This window comes from Urtica dioica, chromosome 7 (genome assembly GCF_054948205.1).
Source record: "Urtica dioica subsp. dioica isolate 48M chromosome 7, U.dioica_male_clone48M_v1_H2, whole genome shotgun sequence".
NCBI lineage: Eukaryota > Viridiplantae > Streptophyta > Magnoliopsida > Rosales > Urticaceae > Urtica > Urtica dioica.
This window is the reverse complement of record NC_142762.1, coordinates 19,796,543-19,805,590: the sequence shown is the minus strand read 5'-3', so window position 1 is coordinate 19,805,590 and position 9,048 is coordinate 19,796,543. Positions and strand designations below refer to the sequence as shown.

Below are 9,048 nucleotides of genomic sequence, written 5' to 3'. Positions count from 1 at the left end.
TGCGGCAGCTGCCGACGGTACCTCGGGACGCTCCGATGCGAGGCCTTCGGCCCCCGGACATGTCTCTGACTCACCTCCGGGATCTTCAGACTCGGGACCAAAGTCGTCCACGCAGTCTATCTCGTCGAGAACCGACTCTAGCGGAGTCACCGCATCCGCGTCCGTAACATCTCCCGGCACGCCTTGAAAGTCCAAGTCGGACTGCGGCACATCGAGGCGGGCTTTGTCACGAGCCCCCTCGCCAACTAAGTTGATCACGAGGCGAGGGGCAGGCTCTCCGGACGCGGGATGATCAAACTCCCCACCTGTATCGTGCCCAGTTGGCGCGCACTCTTCGAGAGGCTGAGCAGCGGGCACGGTCGCACCCAGCTCGCCTTCCTCCAGCCACTGCTCTACTCCGCTTGGATTTTCTTCCACGTGCAGAGGAACTTCCCTTAATCGCGCGAAGAGATCATCCTCTACATTTTCAGAACCCTGAAACAAGAGAGAGAAATCAATCTCGGGACTCTTAGCTGAGAAAAGGGGAGGGACACCCATACTGCAAGCGTAAAAAAAGAAAACAAGCGTAGAGAAAAGAGAAAAAATAAAGTGAGGAATAAAGGGAAGGGGGGAGGTCTATTTATAGACTTCTAGGGAGGTAGGAGTCGAAATCCTACTCCCACAAGGAGCAAAATCGGAGAAAAAGCTCCAAAAAGTCGGAGTTCTCCCGCGCAAGGCGAACCAGCCCCGCGCACGGGGGGCGCCGCGCGCCAAGCCCGCGCGCCGTGCGGGCCACGCTGCTCAAACCGCGCGCCGCGCCGTCCAGGGCGCGCGCCGCGCGGCCCCCTGAAAAAAAAGAGGAAAAGATTTATCCTCGGGGTCACAAGACACGGGAAATATTTTCCTCAAACACCCAACTAGAAGAACAAAAAGTTCATCGCTGGGACGCCTCCCGAGCGACGAACTTAGGGGGCTAATGTTGTCGGTCATTTTCGGAAAACCCGAGACGCCAAGAAGGCACGTCGCTCAAAGGGCCGATGGTCAAGCCGGAGGTCCTGAAGAGCGGCAGGTCTTCAAGCCCTCGCCCAAACTCTTGACTCCTCGAGTCGAGCTTCGCTCCTCGAGTCGAGCCTTGAGTCAATCTCCTCGAGTCGAGCTTCGCTCCTCGAGTCAAGCTTCGAGTCAATCTCCCCGAGTCGAGCTTCGCTCCTCGAGATGAGCCTTGAGTCAATCTCCTCGATTCGAGCTTCGCTCCTCAAGTCGAGCCTTGAATTGTTCCTCGAGTCGAGCCTCGAGTCATTCTCTAGTCGAGCCTCGAGTCATTCTCGAGTCGCTCCTCGAGTCAAGTCGCTAGTCGCTCTCGTCGAGTTGAGACTTGCTCCTCGAATCGAGTCACTCTCGTCAAGTGGAAATCTTCATATTTCACGTGGGAAGAATGACATTCGAAGGCCCGCAAGAGCCCGGCAAGACGAGCCGTTCATCACGCGCACAACACGCTACGCCGGCCAGCCGTGCAGCAGATGGCACGCCGCGCCAGGCAGGCGCGCGCCGCGCGGTCTATGCGCCGCGCGACCTGCGCCACGCTCGGTGACCTGCGCGCCACGCCCCCTGCGCCGCGCGTTGTGCGCCGCACGCGCCGTGCGCCTCCACTTGATGGCATGCGCGTTCCTAGTCCCACATGGACGAAAAAGGGACCTTCTAAGGCTCCCAAACACCTATATAAACCCCCTCCCATTGAGGGGAAAGCAATCCAATAAGATCCCATTGAATCCTATTCAATTCAGGAAATTCTCTTCATCTCCTATCGACACGCTCGATTTCTTACTCTTCTCTGCTTCTCTGGATGCCATATTTGGCCTGAAGCAGACTCTCTTCTCTCTCCCCCATTCTCAAAGGTTCCGAAGCACTCACGGGGACTTCCCGGACGTCGCTCCCTTTGACCGAACGTTCTCCGGTGCTCAAGCACGCCCCTAGGGTTCTCGACTAGAGTTCCCCTCGCGCGTCTAATATGCTAGACGCGTACGCGATCTCCAAAGTTCTGAGACGCTGCCGAGGACTCCTCGCGCTCCGTCTCCTTCGTCGAGCACGCCTCTCCACCAAGGCTCCGCGCCTCATACTGCGTCTTTCACGCTTGAACTACGTTCTGACCTGATCCCACGCACGGGTACGTAGGCAGCCGACAACCAAGGCACGGTCACTCCTCCTCCTCACCCCCTACCTCTCCCGAGAGGCGGGTTGATCGGAGAAAACCCTAGCTCGAGACTATCGAGTTCACACTCTTGGCCCGGGTGCGATCACTTGGTCCGGCCTTGGATCGAACAGCCCGAGGTTTTAAATAGTTGTTCATTTTCGTGCGACAACAGTCACTATATGAATTTCAACCGGGTTAATTATTACGATCCATTTAAAGGTTGAAAACGACCAAAAACGACATGTAATTCGGTCCTCATGTCGTTTGGCATGTTCTGGCATAATTGGCCGTGTTATGCCATTTAACTAGGATCTCGTGTAAAACTGTTACACTGTTTTGCTATGAATTGAATAAATGTTTGATCTTATTCTTTTATTTAAGGTTGAGACATTATTAGGACATATATTGTTTATGTACTGCTATTCATATTGAATCTATTCATTCAATATAGCAATTAGATAAAGGATAAATAATATTAGTGCATATTTGCATCATTATGGATTATATGCGAATGTTTAATTTTAAATTATATTGTGTTAATTTCATATATTTAGAAGTTATATATGCTTTATTATTATTTTTCAAATATGCATATAACATTTAGAAAATTGATGACTAGCACAATATTATTTGTTATATTGTTTAGTGATATATATGGTCTTAATTAATTAGATAGTAGCCACATCATCTCTTACTAATTTAGATTGTATATTTATAGTTAATATCACATAAAACAATAGTTGTTGTTAATCATATTATATATTATGGAATCTAACCACATGAAGTTTGTAATATTTGTAGGATTAATTAGGATAAAAAATCAAATTATTTCTCCTAATTAACCCACAGGTATTAGGAAAAGAAATATAGTTTGATAGTTTTATCATGATCGTGTGAATCCAATGGAATTAAAACTTTAGCACACCGGCAAGTTTTATGTCTCTAGATTCATTGAGTAAGCAAGTGATTTTACATTGGTAAAACATGATATAGGTATTTTCTTCAAAACAGATTTTAATAAGCATGTTTAACTGTAAATTACAGCTACTCAACCTGTTAGTTACTCTGATGTTAAATGTGATCTTCCCGAACTCAAATGGGAAAATTTTAAGGCATGGAAAGAGAGAATTCTCCTTAAGCTGGGATGGATGGATATTGACTATTCCATATCAGGTTGATCTTTATGAAATGTGGGAGCGATCTAATCGCCATATGTTCATAAAAACCAAAGTATCTACTGGGATTAGGGGTTCTATTAAGCAATATGACAATGTTCATCTCTTAAGGAAAGCAATAGATAAACAATTTATCACTTCAGATAAGGCTTTGACAAGTACTCTTATCATGCAATTCTCATCCATGAAGCTTACTGGGATTGGAGGTGTGCGTGATCATATCATGAGCATGATGGATATTGCGGCTCAATTAAAGACTTTGGAAGTTGATATGTCAGAAACCTTTCGGGTTCACTTTGATTTGTGCACTCTGCCCCAACAATATCGCCCTTTTAAGATTTCTTATAACAGAGATAAGGATAAATGGTCAATTAATGAACTTATGTCCATGTGTGTTCAAGAAGAGCATCGGCTGGCTATGAAAGAGGGTGAGAAAGTGAATCTGACCTTCTCTGAAAGGAAGAAGAAAGATCGTGCCAAAGAAAAAGGCAAGATCCCAGTCAAACCGAACATTAAGAAAGAGTCAAAATGTTTTTTTTTTCAAGAAGAAAGGACACAGGAAGAAAGATTGCTCTAAGTTCAAAACTTGGCTTGACAAGAAAGGTATTCAATTTTCGTTTGTGTGTTATGAATCAAATCTAACAAATGTTGGTCATAATATTTGGTGGATTGACTCGTATTCTACAATCCATGTCTCAAACACCTTGCAGGATATGCAAAACCTACGGAAGACAGTGGAAAGTGAGCAATACATCCATTCATGAAGCAGGATGAGCTCACATGTGGAGGCTATCGGTTCTTTCAATTTGGTGTTAGGTAGTTGATTTATTTTGCATTTGGAAAAGAACGTTTATGTTCCTAGTTTTTCAAGGAATTTAATTTCATTTTCAAGACTTGTGACCTTTGGTTTTGACTTTAACTTTAGGTTACTAGTTTTACATTATTAAATAAATCCAAAATTATTGGTTATGGTACATTGTCTGATGGTCTTTATTCAATTACATTGCAAAATGACGATGCTTATAACTCCTTTAATGTTACTACTGGGTTAAAGTGTTGTATTATGAATGAAAATTCTTCTTAATTGTGGCACCGGAGATTGGAACATATCTCAATTTTGAGAATTAAAAGGTTGATGGATGAAGGAGTACTTAGTGTTCTTGATTTTACTGACTTTGAGACTTGTGTGGATTGCATTAAGGGAAGGCAAACCAATAAGTCTATTTACTTTAAGGGAAAGCAAACCAATATTTTATCACCTTCATAGAGGATTTCTCACGATTTATGTATCTCTATTTACTTTGTTCTAATGACGAAGCTTCAAACGCCTTTAAAGTTTTCAAGGTTGAAGTAGAGAAACAATGTGGTAAACATATCAAGATAGTGAGATCAAATAGAGGTGGAGAGTATTATGGTAGATACACTGAGAATGGAGAAGCACCAAGGTCATTTGCGATGTTTCTTCAAGAGAATGAGATTGTTGCCCAATACACTACACCTGGTACTCCGGACCAGAATGGCGTATCAGATAGAAGAAACAAAACTTTAATGGACATGGTGTGAAGCATAAAGAGTAACACAAAACTTCCTCAATTCTTGTGGACTGAAGCACTAAAGACGGCTGTGTATATATTAAACAGAGTTCCAACCAAGGCTGTTTTAAGGACACGTTTTGATTTATTCAAAGGTTGGAAACAAAGTTTGCGACATATACGCGTTTGGAGATGCCCGTCCGAAGTAAGAATTTACAATCCATAAGAAAAGAAACTAGACACTAGGAATATTAGTGGGTATTTCATTACATATGCCAAAAAAGTCTAAAGGTTATAGATTCTATTGTCCATATCACGATACTAGGATTGTGGAATCAAGAAATGATGAATTTCTTGAGAATGACTTAATTAATAGAAGTGACCAACTGTGCTGCATTAGATCACAATGAAGTTCAACCTTCTAGTTCAAGTGATAGACTGATTATCATACACGCTCCTCCTGCTCAATTGTGTGTAAGACAACCAGCTGTTGAAATTCCATAGGCTAATAATGCTGATCCTTTAGATCAAGTTGTTGATCAAGATCATGTTGAACAACCAATCGGACAACCGATTGAACAACAAGATCCTCAAGAGAATGATGAAGCAACAATGAGAAGATCTACTAGAGTTAAAATATCAGCAATGCGTAGTGATTATGAAGCGTATCTGCAGGAAATGGACTGCAACATTGGAGCCGAGAATGATCCCGGAACATTTTCACAAGCTGTAAGTTATAAAGGATCTAACTTATGGCACAAATCCATGATTGAGGAGATGAACTCTATGGAAACTAATGAAGTTTGGGATAGATGGTGTAAAAGCCATTGGATGCAAATAGGTCTTTAAAACAAAGAAAGACTCACAAGGCAATATCAAGAGACATAAGGCAAGACTTGTAGCCAAATGGTTTACTCAAAGAGAAGGAATCAATTACACATATACATTTTCTCCCGTATCAAAGAAAGATTCTCTTTGCACGATTATGGCATTAGTAGTTCACTTCGACTTTAAACTACATCAAATGGATGTGAAACGGCTTTCCTTAATGGAGATCTAGAGGAAGAGGTTTACATGAAACAACCTGAAGGATTTTCCTCTAGTGATGATGAGAATTTAGTCTGCAAGCTTAATAAATCTATTTACGGTTTGAAACAAGCCTCCCGCCAATGGTATTTAAAGTTTCATGATGTTATCACTTCATTCAATTTTGAAGAGAATGTCATGGATCAATGTATATACCAAAAAGTTAGTGGGAGTAAGATATGCTTCCTTGTTTTATATGTGGATGATATTTTGCTTGCGACTAATGAAATATTGTATGAGGTGAAATAGTTTCTTTCAAAGAACTTTGATGTGAAAGATATCGGTGAGGTATCTTATGCCATTGGCATTAAGATCCATAGAGAAAGATCACAAGGCATTTTGGGTTTGTCTTAAGAGACCTATATCAACAAATTTCTAGAGAGATTTCGGATGAAATATTGTTCACCAAGTATACACACGATATGGTTACCCTGTTCGGTGCAATACACCTACGTCTGGGGGCACTCTGCCAGTGGAAAGGATTTCACTATCTTGTAGTCAATAGTACACACAAGGTTTAAAATGATTACAATCACCAAATCAATAAAACCTAGAGACTATTACCACCAGTGATTACCTAGCTAGGGACTCCCCCTGGATTTGAGCTCCGCCTCAATTCCACCCTTCGAGCAACCGCATGTGCTCGGATGACTTTCAGTCTTCAAATGTTCGTGAGCCTTCAATCACGAGATCACAAAACCCAACTCTCACATACACTCAATCTTGCTGCAATAGTGTTTGAGAGACAACACCACGATTAACAAAACACGAAGCCTCCCCGTCCGCCGGTCTTGCACGTCTAAGAGCTCTAAGTGTTTTATCAAAAGCGTCAAGGCTGCTAAGGGGGAAGCGCATGGCTTTTATAGCAGCTTTACATGCCTGTAAGTGTATCTAGGGTTTCCTTACCCATCCTCATGCGAATATCTCATAATAAAGTCACCAGCGAGGCAATCTGTCAATACATGAAACTTGCCCGAAATAAAGTCTGCACACAGAAGGAAGGATGTCTTGCCAGAAGTAGGAGCATGAAGACCGACATCTTTCCAAACAACTTGCACTAAAAAATAAAGCCAACATATAACGTAACATCAATCTCCCCATTTGGCTATTTTTTAGGCAAGCACTTCCAGGAACAGTTCTCATACAAGCGTCATGACCAGAAGAAGAGAGTCAAAATAAATGACCTCATGACACCTTTCCCCCTGATTGCCTCAAAAGAATACCAAAGGCAAGGATCGACCAAAACAGAGGGACGAACAAACACATCCTGAAAAGGATGAGAACTCAAGAAAACAGCAGTACATATATCACCACAAACATGAGAGCGGTTTTACACACCATCCAGAAAATAGTCTGAAACACAAAATAAATTGTAGCGAAAACCCAACAGAAAGATGTCTAAAAAGAAGTTAGATTATACAGACCAGATCATAAAAAAAGAAAGGGTAGCAGAATTAAGTCGAGGCACCGTCGTCCTTATCACCAATGTCATCCTGGGCACTGTCATTGTTCCCTTCATCATTCTCAGACTCCTCAGCATCTCCAGAGTCCTCAGCATCATCGGAATCATCAGCAGCATTAGCTTGGCTTGGCTGAGTGGCGGTAGCATCACTAGGAGGAGCAGTAAGAACTCGAACAAGGGCTTCACACTTGGACTTCCTGTTAGAGAGAGTCTCGATAGTCTTTTTGAGAGCTTCAATCTCCTCAAGGAGTTCTTTCAGCACATTCATATGAACCTCTTCAGTCATTGAACTCAAATTCAGTTTGCTCCCAGAGATGTCAGATGTCGCGACTGAAGGTCTGACAAGGTCACGAGCATGTTTCCCCTCAAAGAGCTTATGACTGAAGTTAAGAACACCAGTTCTTTTTCCCGCCACATCTGTACTTCGCAAAAATATTCTTGTTTTGCTTGAGCAGAATACCAGTGACGCGGGAAGGGAAACCTATGGGAAGCTTTACTGCAAAGGATTTGGCATGTTTTGCCAAGTGATCAAGGACAAATTCACCAATCGAACGAGGAACGGGTACCTATCTGGTAGATCAGACGTACCAGATCTGCCTTGATACTAGACCCATGTGAAGAGGGGGCCCAGTTAGCAATGTCGATGCGATAGAGAATTGAGTATTTGGTGGTGAGATCAGAAAAGGGTAGCGTTCCTTGGATGGCCAGACTTTGGTTTCGTCACCAGTAATCTCTTGAGCAATGATGTCCAGAGAGTATACACGATAAGTAGTAATGATTTTCCCTCGACCAAGGAACTCGTTGATAACACCAGGAGAGATCTCAAGATAGTGTCCTCTGACGAAGACCTTTCTGAATTCTGCATCATCCGGAACATCGAAGGACGAGGAGAGATTGACGACAAATTCCTTCACCAATGCCGGATAGTATACCCCTATGCTGGTGACAATCCTGAGCATCTCAGCATCGTGCAGAAGCTCTATGACGGCATCGATCTTGAGAGCCTCAGGAGACAATTCCCTTTCCGGAAAGATGGCTCAGTGATACACATACGTCCATTTGAGGACACCGTCTTCCTTATGAAATGAGACATTGTCCAAGGGAGCTGCAGGGATATTCTTTGGGAGCTTTTCCCCTCCCACGGATCTCTTGTTCCCTATTCCAAGAGAAATCACTGGTTCCTCTTCTTCAACATCAGTGACCTCGTCAACACGAGACATAGGAGTCTCAGCGGGCTTCTTTCCTCATTTCTTTATCATGCCAACCTTTACTTTCTTCTTCTTCTTTTCTGGGATGGGAACATCAGGAACACTTTCTTCCAAAAGCTTTCTCTTCTTCTTTTTCTTCTCCGACAGAAGAGTGGCAATACAAACGTCGTCGTCTTTCTGGATTTTCTCCTTCAGAGAGGCAAGAATATCTTCCCCAGCATCCTGACCTCTATCAGTCTCTCCCTCATGCCTCAGAGAAGAAGATGTTGGAACATCTTTCAAGACATCTCCACTCAATCCCAACATTCCGCCAATAGCATCAATGAGAGGGAGCTCTTGTTCATCGAGAAGAGAATTCAAGGTATCACTGTCCCTAGGGTTCTCATCAGAAAGAAAGGAGGTTTCAGGATTACCT

The 9,048-nt window shown here is 43.2% G+C and overlaps 1 protein-coding gene across 1 annotated transcript; it reads right to left on the bottom strand.

Annotated features, from left to right (window-relative positions):
* Positions 1-7,417: 7,417 nt before the first annotated feature.
* Positions 7,418-8,645, bottom strand: LOC149390336 (uncharacterized). The gene is made up of 3 exons (XM_089619746.1): positions 8,517-8,645; positions 8,014-8,420; positions 7,418-7,847 (listed from the first exon to the last, which is right to left on the bottom strand). The coding sequence occupies exons 1-3, from the start codon at positions 8,643-8,645 to the stop codon at positions 7,418-7,420; spliced, it is 966 nt and encodes a 321-aa protein (XP_089475872.1).
* Between the last annotated feature and the right edge of the window lie 403 nt (positions 8,646-9,048).